Source organism: Rhea americana, unplaced genomic scaffold (genome assembly GCF_003343005.1).
Source record: "Rhea americana isolate MKP2758 unplaced genomic scaffold, rheAme1 scaffold_96, whole genome shotgun sequence".
Lineage (NCBI taxonomy): Eukaryota > Metazoa > Chordata > Aves > Rheiformes > Rheidae > Rhea > Rhea americana.
Genome location: NW_028187155.1, coordinates 327,215 through 340,125, shown reverse-complemented (window position 1 = coordinate 340,125; position 12,911 = coordinate 327,215). Strand labels below are relative to the sequence as shown.

At 43.8% G+C, this 12,911-nt stretch overlaps 2 protein-coding genes across 4 annotated transcripts in view; both read right to left on the bottom strand.

Moving 5' to 3' along the window:
- EIF4E2 (eukaryotic translation initiation factor 4E family member 2) overlaps positions 1 to 1,278 on the bottom strand; it is a 19,371-nt gene extending 18,093 nt beyond the window's left edge. For all 3 annotated transcript variants that reach the window (XM_085325063.1, XM_085325064.1, XM_085325065.1), the window contains exons 1-2: positions 1,180 to 1,278; positions 254 to 368 (exon numbers count right to left, since the gene is read on the bottom strand). In XM_085325063.1, coding sequence (XP_085181189.1) covers positions 254 to 368; positions 1,180 to 1,199 — 135 coding nt within the window. In that variant the 5' untranslated portion in view covers positions 1,200 to 1,278. The remainder of the gene's footprint in view (positions 1 to 253; positions 369 to 1,179) is intronic.
- A 390-nt stretch (positions 1,279 to 1,668) lies between these two features.
- On the bottom strand, positions 1,669 to 9,405 carry LOC146584223 (cytochrome P450 2D6-like). Its single transcript, XM_085325102.1, has 9 exons — positions 9,226 to 9,405; positions 7,639 to 7,804; positions 6,924 to 7,073; positions 6,272 to 6,432; positions 5,308 to 5,493; positions 4,772 to 4,913; positions 4,396 to 4,583; positions 3,410 to 3,551; positions 1,669 to 1,961 (listed from the first exon to the last, which is right to left on the bottom strand). Exons 1-9 carry the CDS (start codon positions 9,403 to 9,405, stop codon positions 1,669 to 1,671), a joined length of 1,608 nt encoding a protein of 535 aa, XP_085181228.1.
- Between the last annotated feature and the right edge of the window lie 3,506 nt (positions 9,406 to 12,911).

The following is a 12,911-nucleotide window of genomic DNA, read 5'->3' as shown; positions in this document are numbered from 1 at the left end:
GTGCAGAAATAAAGCTTTGCTTCTCATTTCTATTCAAAGGCCAGGCAAAGTACTAACTGCATTTGTGAAGGGAGTATTCACTCCACAGATTATATATCCCCCAAAGCTACGTCAAGTTAACCAAATGCTGACACAGCCCCTCTATTACAGCAGTAACAGCACATTAAGTGATCACAGCAGACTACCCTGGACGGAGCACTCTAGCATTCCCACATCATGCTCCTGGGACAGAACACAGGTGCTAGCACCTTACCTTCCTCTTGGTACTACTCTGTGGTTTCTCTCGATCATTCTTTTCCTTCTCACTGTCTTTCTGTGTGTTGTTCTCCTCGTTCTGGTCATGGTCTCCACTATCATCATCTTTTAAACTGGTAAACAAAATGAAGAAAAGAGGAGAGCTTTGCATTTCACTATCAAGAAACCTCATCATTAACCCCTGCTTCTAAACTCCTACACCACACAAGAACCACCAGTATGTGGAAAACTACACTTGACAACCTACAGAGTAAAAACCACCGATGAGATTTTGCATGCCCAGAGCTCACCACAAGCACGTTAGGGACACACCTTTTAAATGTGCAACAAAATGCCCTTTTAGGRCAAACTCAAGCACTTTGGAATAGACAGAGAGCTGCTATACAAAAACCTAACTACTCGGGAGGCAGACGAGGAAACCACCCCCCCGGGTTTTGCCGACTCTCTGCCACCCACCTCCGCACACCCCTCAACCTAGCAGGGGCCGTCCCTCGGGCAGACGGACACCACGTCAGGACCCCGCGCCCCACAGGCCTCTCCGCCCGCCCCTCTCTCTGCGAAGGGCTGGAAAAGAGGAGCGAGAAGCAGGGCCAGAAGGCGGCCGGCAGCTCCCCGGCCAGCCCGCCCCACGGCGGAACCCCCGCCACGGGCGAGGGCTGGTGCCGCCAGACCCGCCCCACACACACTCCGGGCCCGCTCCCCTCGGCGCCAGGCGGGAGTCTCCGAGCAGGGCCGGCCCGGGCCGCCCGGAGGGGGCAGAATGGGGCTCTGCGCGGCCCCGTGACTCATCGCGTGCYGCCCCAACGGCGCCGGGGCAGCGCCGCCGCCTGGGGGAAGCCTCGGGGCCCGCTGGGGGGGGGTAAGGGCGGACCGCGAAGCCTCCGAGCCGGGGGATGGTCGGGGACGGCCCCACCGCCGACTCACGCGTCGAATTTGTTGTTCATCGTCGCTCGCTGCCGCCGCCTCCGTCCACCTCAGCGACTTCCGCTCTGCCGAGTCCTCCCTCTAAAGCTTTCCGCCACTTCCGGCGACCGCCGCACGGCGCCGCGCTCYCCCCCGGCGACATAAGCGCGGCGCGCGTCGGGAGGGACTGAAGAGAACGRCAAAAGGAACGGGCTGCCCCGCCCTTCCCCCTCCCCGCCATCTTGAGTGCTGACTCCGGGGGGAGGGGAGGYGCCATCTTGAATGCGGCACCGAGCGCCGGACCACGTGCGGGACAGCCGCCATCTTTAGCGCGGCGGGGGGGGGGGGCGGCGAGCAGAGCCGCCATGTTAGGTGTGGCATGAGTCCCGTCCGCCACCGAAGGCGGGAAGGCGCTCTGAGGCGAGGCCTCGCACGGCGCCACCCGGAGCGGAGAGACACAGCCTGAGGGGCTCAGGTGCCTCCCTGTTTTATTTGTGTTGTTCGCTTCTCTCAGGTAGAWAAACGGTGGCTATTCAACACCTCAAACTCCCGGGTAGCTCCTGCAGCCACAGGATGACCCTCAGCCGTGCGGCCTGCGCCCCCCCCTTCCTCCGCCGCCAGCGTCTGGCGAGGGATGGCGCAGGTCTTGTACGGGTGCGGCTGGAGGATGAACCCCACAATGGGCCGGTCATCAGCTTCCTTCACTCCCGCTGGCAGTYGGAAGGTGAACGCCCGCAGCAGGCTGGCGAAGTTGATGAAGAGGTTCATCCTGGCCAGCCCTTCCCCCAAACACACCCGGTGGCCTGTGGAATGAGGAGAAGGGGTCATGCATGGGTCTAACCCACACRTGGGCAAGAGCACATCGCTGCTGGGAAGCCCCGAAGAACAGGAAAGATTTCAAGCCTCTACGTGTAGCTGCTTACTGCAGTGTGAAAGTGGAGAAATGCTCTAGATTAGTTGATGTGCATCTTGGGTCACCCTTTGAACAGATCTGCTGAGATCTGCAACTCCTTCCTATGTCTGCTGGCTCTGTATTTCTCTAGTGTCCCTCACCTGAGACATGGTTAGAGCCCAAGATGGGAAGAGAAGAGAAAAAAACACCAGTCAAATTCTACAGTACCTAATGTGTTAGAGATTAAYGGGCAGTTCATAGAGGGCAGTGAGATAATCCCTCGTGTGGCTTCCCCTYGCTACATGAATCCATTGCCAGGTTACCCCATAAGCAGAGAATCTTCTCACAGCATTTTGCAAACCTYTGACCAATAATTCCTGCTATCTAGCAGAATTAATGATTGGATTTCTGACCAAAGTAATTTCTATTTCTCCATCAACTTGTGACATGGATAGAGTCAGAGAAAATCCTTAATCTGTAGATCAGGAATGTGAAAAAAAGGGTATTTGACATACTTAAGGTACTATTTGTTCTGTTACTGTAGTGTCTTAAGTGTATCTGTCTTTGCAAAGCACAGCAACGTGATGCTGGTATTCCCATTTTACTCTTTGGGAACTAAGGCAATGAGTGTCTCAGCAATGTGTGYGAGACCAGAGAAGTGTGACAGAACAGAGGATGGGGAGTCTCCCAAGTCCTAGGCTAAATACCCTAACAACCGGAACTCCCTTCATAGTCTTAAGAGTACATCAAAAATTATTTTAAAACAAATACCAGAAGGAACAGTTTAAAAACTTCCTAGGTGCTTGGTGTTACACTTAAATTGGATCTTTGTGCTCTGAAGAGCAGCAGCTTGCAAATATATTTTTTGAAAAAATGCATTCTAAAAATTGTTCATATATAAATGCTGTTCGTGTTCATATATAAACCTGATATGCAGCAGCTTCATCTGCTGACCTTTTGGTCTTCACTGGTGTCAGTRTTGGTAGACGATTTCTAGTACCTTCGAGGAGCCAGTTCTTAATTAGCAAACAGTCTTCTGTCTCCTGCCATCTGAAGAATCCTTAATTGGTTGTTGTTTTCCCACAGGACAATCTACCTTACTCCCACAATTCAAATCCAAATGAACAAAAAGTTCATTTTGTTGAGAATTTCAGACACCAGCTAGTTATCATTTCTTTTCTGCAAGAAAGTGAAGCTGCTGCAGGTCTTTGAAATCAGCACCTCTGTTCTTTGCTGCATAGACCTTATTATGGGAATGAACAAAGATGTTCATGGGAGGAGATCAGATGTTAAGAAGGTTTTGGCTTGTGAAACAATCACTATAGGAAAGCTRTGAACAATACTGAGGATCGCTCTTACCTGCGGAAAACAGCATAAAGGCTTCTCTGTTCACAAAGTTTCCATCCTTGTCCAGGAAATGACCAGGGTTAAACTTCCAAGGAGTCACCCATTGTTCTTTGTCATACAGGACAGAAAATATGTTGGGGAAAATTAAAGTGCCCTACAGAAAGAGAAAATGAGCAAATAAGAATCTTTGTACCAAAGTTAAGTGCTAATGACATAAATTGCCAAGGTGCCACTTGCTCTGTTGAAACTGCCCAATACAAGTGCCAGCTAGTTATTATGGGATGAGAAACATAGTCATGCTATACTGTCTCCTGCAGAATTTAGGAATTGTTTAGAAATTATTTTAGCTTGTTTAGAAATTATTAAGTATTTTTTTAACATTGATTTTAGAGTACCAGAGCATGGTATTTTACAGCAAGAAAATTATGATTACAATAACCAGAAAAATTGAAAAAAAAATGCTGAAGTGAAGACTTCGCACTGTCCCAAGACCTCTGACTTTTCACCTTGATGTTTTCAAAGGCAAAGCCACACAAGTCTTATCTGTTGGGAAGACCACACATATAAGGTTGGATATGGATCTTAAGCATTCTGCTTATACAATAAATTGTATCTATGGACATTGTTATTCAAGAACTTCAGAGCTTTTTCTACTTGGCTTTGGCTTGCATCAGTTTTAAAGAAGCACAAGATCATYGTGCTGATACAATTATACTGATGTAACTCCTAAAATCCAGTATAGAAAAACCATTATAAGGAACACCTTTTTCAGAAGGAGAGTGAAGATGAGTAAGAATTTATTTCTGTTATAGTATGTAGATGATGTCCTGCATCCTGTTCATAGTGAAGAGTTTCTCACAAGTTGTTCAAACTCATATTTGGCTGGGGTAAAACATAAACACAACATATGGTGTTAAAAAGGTATGAGGAATCTATTRCCTTTCACTGTTTTGTCCAGGAATCATACCAAAAAAAAATGTTATGGCATTTTAACATACCTTAGTGATAGAGAAGCCTTGTAGAATGGTATCCTGGGTGCACTTGCGCATAACCCCCACAGCACTTATGCTACTATAACGCAGAATCTCATGCAGAACTGCATTTGTGTATGGTAGGATCACTCGGTCTTTATATTCAATTGCACGAGATGGACCAATGATAGCATCCAATTCTTCTTGGACTCGTTCTGCGGAAGAAAAAGGCTAGTAATGAGTAGTCAGGAAGGCAGTTGATACTTAGGCTCTATGCAGAGACTCAAACAGTGGAAGAAACTTTAAACTAAATTTGGGCAAAAGAGTCAAATGTATTTTGCGTATTACTCTGCCACAAGCAAGAACAGTCACAGGTGTAAGTGCCAGTGCATGCATTTCTCACCTTGTACTTCTGGATAAATCATCATGTAGAGGAGAGCCCAGCATAAGGTGATAGTGGTGGTGTCTGAACCTGCTATGAAGAGATCYGTGATCACTTGCACCATGTTGGTCTCTTTAAACGTAGAAGCTGGGTCATCCTTTGCCTTCAAATGTGAGACAGAGAATATGATGTAAAACAGTTTTAATAGCRTAAAAAATTTATAGCAACAGAGCTTTTTGCCTCAGAGGATTCATGCTGAATTGATGAAGGTGGAAAGCTAGCAGCCATGTATATCTGTTTTAAAAAATCCTACTTAGAACAATGGTATACAATACACTTTTTTCCAGTCTAAGGTAGAGCAACATTACTCTTCATGTGGCGACTGCCAAGGAACATTAGTACTTTGAGAAAATACTTTACTTTTGAGGTTGAATTAAAAAAAACAAATATCCAAACAAATAGTCTCTCAGAGGAGGAAGTAACTGTGCAGCTGGAAATCTCTTATCTACAAGTATTAAAAATATGCTGCAGCTGCACAAAAGATAGTTATTTGTTACCTTTAACATCTGAGCTAGGTATGCATCAATGAAATCTCGTGGCTCTCCAGGCACCCAGCTCTTCTGGTGGTTCCTGATCTCATCCTTAATAACTGTACGTAGATCCTGCAAGTGTTTTAATGCCACCAGCGATTTCATTAACACAGGGCTTAAGAACTTCAACAATGATGGAAAAGTATCATAGAGCTGCACATGGAAATAAAAGCACAGGGAATACCGTGACATGTTAGCTTCTCTTTAAAGCCTCGGTGTTCACAGCTGAACCATGGCTAACTATGTCTATGACCCAGGTATATTATTTGTTAAAAGATAGGAAATAAGTGATCACTTTTTTTTATTGTCTATTTTGGAGGCACGAAATGTTTAAAGGATGACCATTAGCACACAATTATTCCTACTTTTCACTAGTATCTTTCAGATTTAGGGAGTTTAAATCCTTTACAGTACATCTTTTCTTATGTTTTCTAAGTGAAGCCTTTGCCTAATTGCCTGCTCCCTCTTACACCTTAAGTCAGACTTTACTATAGTACTCAAAGCCACAACAATGTTAGCTTGCTATATTTTGCTGGATGGTTTGGAAAGATCCCAGTCTAACACAGGAAATGTGGGCTATTACAGAAACCTTAAAGGAAAAAGCTAAAAGGAAAAACCTGAGTGTGGCCCTAAGGCAGGCTTCATGGTGAATAATCTTAATATAAAGTCAAATCAATCTGTGCAAAGAGAACTAGTRTAGGAGATCCAATGAATCTGTGGACGGAGATAGCCATGAATGGTTGTAGAGGAACCATTACTGAGAAAGAAGGGAACAGAAGTGAGTGCTGTTTTTAGCAGAGTTAAGTATGTAGTCAAGAGCTCTTATTTATCATTGTGCATTGGCAAAGAATGGCTGTTTCATGCTACAGCTCACTGAGAAAGGCCATAGAGTTTTCATATAATTGGAGGGAAGAATCAGTCCTTTGCTTACTCGAGGCCAGAAGGTGCCTTGGAATTCTGCCATGGCCTGGGAGCCTTTGAGCAGCCTCTGGAACGCATCAGCCTCTCTAGAGAAGCAATGTCCAAAAAGCACACCAGCAATCACGTTGTTAACGGAAGAAAGGATGGGGAGAGAGGGATCCATAGGTCTGCCTATGAACAGAGAAAGTTGCGTCATTAACTTCTCATACAGGCTACGGCCCATTGTTATGCTGAGTTCCCATGCAGCCTGCTCTTGTTTTGCCTGGGATTACACAAATAGCTGATCTTTCAGAGATCAAGACACAAGAGTATAATTGGGAGATCATTCTGTGGGCACCTTTGTAATGAGTGAGGAAAGGATTCCATCCTGCAGAAAAGGGCAAGCCAGGACAATTCAGGAGTATTTCCCCAGTACTTACCCCAGTAAAGCGTTAGAGTGAAAGCAATGAGTCAGATGTGATGTTCCAGCCAAGTGCAAAATGAGTTGTGAAAGTATCATTTATAGAAATTGGGGGAACTGGCAACCTCCAGTAGAAAAGCCAGGGTTTGAAATAGTCAAGGAGAATGAGCTCTTTCATGCACCAGTCAGTGAATCAGTATTTGCTGAATTGAAAGTGAGATGTTTTTGCCGTGTCATGACCACATACAGATATATATTTCACCTTTTTGTCTGGCAAAGACCTTGACAAGGCAGTTGGCTTCCTCCTGGATCCAGGCTTCSAGGCTTTTCTTGCCTAGACCCAGGTTCCGCAGAGTCATCAGGCTGAACCGTCTCTGCTGTTTCCAGGTGTGCCCATTGGAAAAGATGATGCCTGCAAGGAAATGAAGAATGCCCAAGGAGAAGTATGGGACTGGCTTCCCTGTAAGTTGGTGAAATTACAGTGGTTCCAAGACTTGCCGTTATAAGTTTGGAAGGATCCCCAGCAGTATTTGCACAAGAACTGAGAGATGTTTATGCTATTTTTTTCACCTCACCTGATCCTTTTGGTGGGGAATAAGCCCCATGTCTGCCTTTCCTTTTCTACTTGTTTACCTAGAACAATACTCTGAGTTGTACTAGTTGATATGCTTACAACTTTATGCCTTCTACTGCAAAGACTTCCTGAGATAGCTTGGTAAAATGCTCAATTACTAAGAATTGCCCAGGTTATACAAGTATATAAAGGTTTTCTTGTCAGTGTATACATACTGATTTTGTATACTGAGTGCACATTTGGGGCCCAGCATTTGAGAAGGACATGGAGCAGTTGGTCTACAGCATTCATCTTGCTAAGAGCTTGAAAAGAGGCATTAAGAGTAGATGCAGAGTATACCCAGCCTTGTCCTCTAAACAGCTTGTTATGGTAAAAATATTTTAGTATACACAATAGAAAATACCGTAGGGGCCTCCCACGACATCCCTAAAGAAGGGTGTTATAGGTCTCTCAGCAAATTCTTCAGCATGACCAATCAAGGCATCCTTCACTGCTTGGAATCCGTTCAGCACAATCACTGGTGTTCTTCCCAGCCACAGTGTGGATATATTTCCGTACCTCCTGGCCACCTAGAGAGACAATGAGACGAACAATGACATGAGGAATTTATAAAGAGGCTGTGTCTCCCTGCTGCATCCAGTGGTACTGTTAGGCTGCTGCTCAAAAATCATTTCTCTTATGCAAGGGCTGGTTTGCAGTTTGTCTGGGACATTGCCCAGGAAAGGGAAGGGAAAAATTCTGTCCTGCTGTCAAGAAATAAAAAAGGGTGGAATCGTGTTTCACTATTAAAATCGTAGAGGGCTTTCACTGTTATGACTACATTGCATTATTATTTATGACTTTCATTATTTGTGTATTTGCAGTTTATATAGCCAACAGCCATGTCATGTTACCCAGAAACACTTAGACAAAATTTTTCACATTTCTGTTGCTAGACCAGAGGTGATGGAAGGATTGTGCAGATCACAAATACTGCTTTTATTATCTTCCCATTTTTTTTAAGTTGCTGTTTCAATGTATCAGTAACTACACAAGGAAAAGCCTTCATTGTTAAAACAGAAATTGTAGTTAACTTGCACAGCCATTAGATGGTAATGTTTGCTCATGGTTTCACTGAGCACTGTGCTTGCAATGCAGCACAGTGAGGCAGTTGAGCCAAACTTTTGAAGTGTAGCCACTAATTTGGGGTGCCTCATTTGAGATATGTTGGGTATCATGAAATGCCTGGGAAGTGCTGAGCTCCTACAGAGCCTATTGATTGCAGCTGGGGTTTGGGCTCTCAGTAGGTCTGCAAATCAAGTCTCAGAAGTCAGAGACTAATTTTGAACTCTTTGACCTTAGATGTTTGAAAATGACCTAGTTGTACACAGGAAGGGATACAGGGTGATACTAACTTGCTCAAGGAATTAAAAGTTCAAATAGTAACAACACTAGGTAGCTTGTGACTATATGGGATAGGAGAACTCCAGAGGTAAGGATTTCTGAACATCTGTTTCAGGGATTTTAAAGTATGAAGCAGAGGGATGAATAACAATGGTGCCCACACATACTTTTGGTATTACATATATACATATTAAATATAGATATACACACATATATAGCTATATATAAATGTGTGTGTGGGGGGGTGTACATTYCTCCTGCTTATTTCTCCTGTTTCCTCTCCTCCCTACTTGTAGCAGGCACTGTAGTAACAGACTTCCTGCAGAGGTTACTTTTGCCTGAAGGAGAGTTCAGTGACTGCTGCTACAGCCCATCTCCACTCACTGCCAATCCTCTTTAAAGTCCTACAGGAGAACACTTGTCTTGAAGTTCTGACTAGAAAACTCAGTTCAGACTGAAGCCAGTAAGAAAAAGAAAGATGCTTTCACTTTCCAGCCCAGGATATGATAGGAGTCTTGCTGTGTCTGCATTGGACTACTCGTAAAACTATGAAGAGTAACTATACCTATACTGTAAATAAATTTAAATATACCTAAATTATAAATACCTTTAAGAGTGTTTCATGATGAATTTGGAAGTCCAGTGTTGCCAGATTGCCAATTAAAGGGAGAGGTATTGGTCCTGGAGGCAGTTTCCTTCGGGCCCTCTGGATGTTCAGGTATATCAGAGAAATCCAGACAAAGAGAAMGACAAAGATGGCCATAAAAATTTGACTTCCAGAGAACATTGCTCTCCCACATCACTCACAGTGCTTTCTGCTGTGACCTGACAGCCCAAGAGTCATCGCCCCCTGATCCACACCCCCACAGGCACCAGTCCTATTGGAGCASTTGGACAGCACAAGCAAATTAGCCACAGTTTTCAAACCACAGCACTTGCAGCTGGGCCATATCAGAGTGTGTCCCTTGCRCTGTGCACAGCAGGAAAAGCAGATCAGGAGAACCGAGGTGAACCACTTTTCAGTATCACAGTGAGGACAAGGCTAGTGCCATGATCTGGACATCAGCATCAGCACAGACCTCCTGTGTGATTCTGGGCAAGCTGCTTCATGCCATTTCATGTTCTAACCAGACTGTAATCTAATCATAAAGCAAAATGCCTTGAAAGTGAATAGTTCTGCCCCCTCATTTCCCCTTTCACCAGTGCTGGATCTACTGATCACAGAATACAAAGTGAGTGGAGTCATCTAACTGATCTGATGGATAGCCATTCCTTTTTATTTGCAGGAATAGTTTTATGYTAGCTCAGCAATCTGAACCCACTCACCTCTTGGCCACTGTCTTGCTAGTGCAGCAGAAGCAGAGGGAGAACACATCAAGGGCAAAGCAGGGCTTAGTTGTATGTAGCATGAATCTTCATCCGAATCCTCTCTGCCTCAGAGCTCCTCCTACTACCTGTGCTCCTAGGACTGTTGCTGTTTCGAATACATTGCCAGCTAACTACTCCAGTAACAGCAGACACAGAACTAACCTATATAGAAACTATATCTATATAGTTCTCTGTATAGGCTCTCTAGCGAATGTTTCTTTCTAAAGCACTAAAACATTGTTTGCAAATGACCTAATAAGGTTTTATAGGGAGCAAGCATATGGATAAGCTCAGGGAGGGGGAGACATAATGATTGCAGGACTTTATGGAAGACTGAAAACAAATCTATTATATCTGATCTGCTTCAAAAATGTTGAGAAAGATAATCAGTCATTTCAAAAGGCTTCAAGAGTCCATGCAAAAGAGTCCATGCAAATCAAACCTTTTTATGGGAGTTTCATAAGTTAATTTCATCTGTCTTTGGCAGATGAATTTAAATCCTCCTTCCAAGATCTGCAAGTAGTCCCAAGGGGAGGAAAGTGGTTTCCATTATGGTTTTATCCCATTCTAAGTGCCAACATTGCAGCTATTCTATTTTTCCTTTGTTTGAATATGCCTGGTAAAGCTCAAATAGTTTGTCACCGTGTAAGTTAATGCAGGCAACTTGTTATAAAGCCGGGCTCTCTCTTAAATGATTAATAATTTAAGAATGGACATGAATTCGATCAATAGCCCTATGACAGGTGGGAGACATGATACTACTTTTCGGCACTGAAGCTGTGTTCCACATTCCTAGCCTAGAGTTTCTGAAAATACTCTTGTTTAAAGGAGAAAGTATAACTGTATTCTTTCTGCAGATTCAACCACTCACCAGTAACACCAGCTGTGATCAGCAGGAACTTTCCTCTGATGGCTTGACCCCAGACTGGTCTACACACAGAAAAAGGAAAATTCTTCCTGTTGTACAAATCATGCATCTTTCTCCATCATATGCAATTAAATAGACTACTCCTCACTGGAGGATGAGCTCTTGAGACTGAGCTGTCAGAAACAGCCTTAATTTCACTTTACACATGACTGTTTCTGAAAAAGTTAAGATGTTTTTGTTGAGAATTGTTATCTGAATGCAAAGGAGTTTAGCTAATTCATACTGTGGAACTCCAGACACATCAATACTGGTGTCAAATGGGTGAGAAAACAACAAAAGATTTATTCTGGTCAGTGTTATTACAAATGAAAACATCTGAAATATCTTTAACGTTAAAAATAGTTAATATTGTGATTGATCACTGTGATTGATTACCGTTGAAATGGCCATAGAGGCCTTTTAAACATACGAAAATAACAACCCAAAAACAATAACAAAAACCCCAGAAGCCCTAGTATAGCCTTGTAGTGGTAAACACTGACATACTAATGGCAGCCACTGCATTGTAATATGTTATACAGCAATAATAAAATTCTCCCAATGTAAAAGCAAGCTACAACACTTTGAAATCAATTATTAGCTGGTAAATGGCACAAATGCCATTTTAACATTTTAGAGGAAACTGTAAGACACGTCAGTGAGCAAGGCTCAACTGCTGATGAATTAATTCTCTTTGGATCATTGGATCCCGTATGSAATTTCCCCTTGTTTCTGCGTTTTCCTGCTGAGAATGGCTGAGGACAGAATAGCCATTTTTAACTGGCAAGTGACTTTAAAGGTGCCTCTCACTTCTCAAGGAGACAGAAGATGCTGTACTGGGAGCATCTGTGACCTGTAAAGGAAAAATCGTTTTGATCCCGTATCAGAACTGGATGCTAAGGATGGGAGTTTCCCTCTCTTATTGAATGCCCATCTGGCAGCACTGCTCTCTCATCATGACCACACTGGGAGAGACCTGGGCAACTGGCTATTCTCAGCAGCACGGTTGCTGGGACACGAGGAGAGAGTGTAAAAGGCTTGTTATGTGCCCAGCTCCCTCTACTTTTATTGTCAAGGGAAGGAAAAAAGAGTGAATTACTTCTTGCCAGAGCACATGACAGCATGATGAAATTGAAGCCAGTTGGCCTGGGTCAGTTCCATGATTCTCAATAAATCAAAGATGTGCTTGGCAGCCACTGTCAGCTCACAAGGAATATGAAATTTCAGTTGGCTGCATTTTTACAAATTTTGCCAGTATGGAGGTGCAGTTACCTTTACATTTTCATCCTGAAGACGTTGGTATGCTGACCTTCACGTGGTCTCTGAGAAAGCACAATCCAAGTAGTTGTGCATGTGACCTTGTTAGTCTCCTTCTCCTCTTTGATGAGTCAAAATACGGAGCAGTGCCAAGCACAGAGTGGTCCTTGTGGTTTCTGTTTCTGCCAAAAAGATGTTGGAAAGAACCCAAACCAGGTTGTCTTCATCAAACCATAGAGCTGGGATTGCCTTTATCTGCAAGAGAGAGGGGTAAGGGTAGATACAGCAGACAGTACAGCATGTACAGCCATTGATGTACCTTAAAGAGACTTCTGCAGTCCATGGTTTCCAGAATCTATGATTTTCCAAAGCAGATAAATGTAAAGAGCAGTGGGAAATAGTCATAAGGTCTGATACTTCTGTTTCTTCGTGTCTGAATGAAGTGGCCTGTTTCATAGGCAGTGTTAAGAAATACTTTGAATGATGGCACAAGAGGTGGTTGGATGTTTTTCAGTGGCAGATGTTTCTTTTAGAGATTTGCTGATCTGCTGAATTCAGAACACTCCATGAATTTCCTTATTCACTGAAAGTTTTAGAACAAGTTTGAAGAGTCCCCCTACATGTCCAGTGTCCTTCCCTGCCATTCTGCAGAGACATAGCCCTGTGTCATCCCTGGAAGTTGCTATTGTGGCTTCTCCTACACCTGGAGGAAGTGTCTCAGGGTRAAAGAGGCTCCCGCAAACACAGACACCCCAAGACAG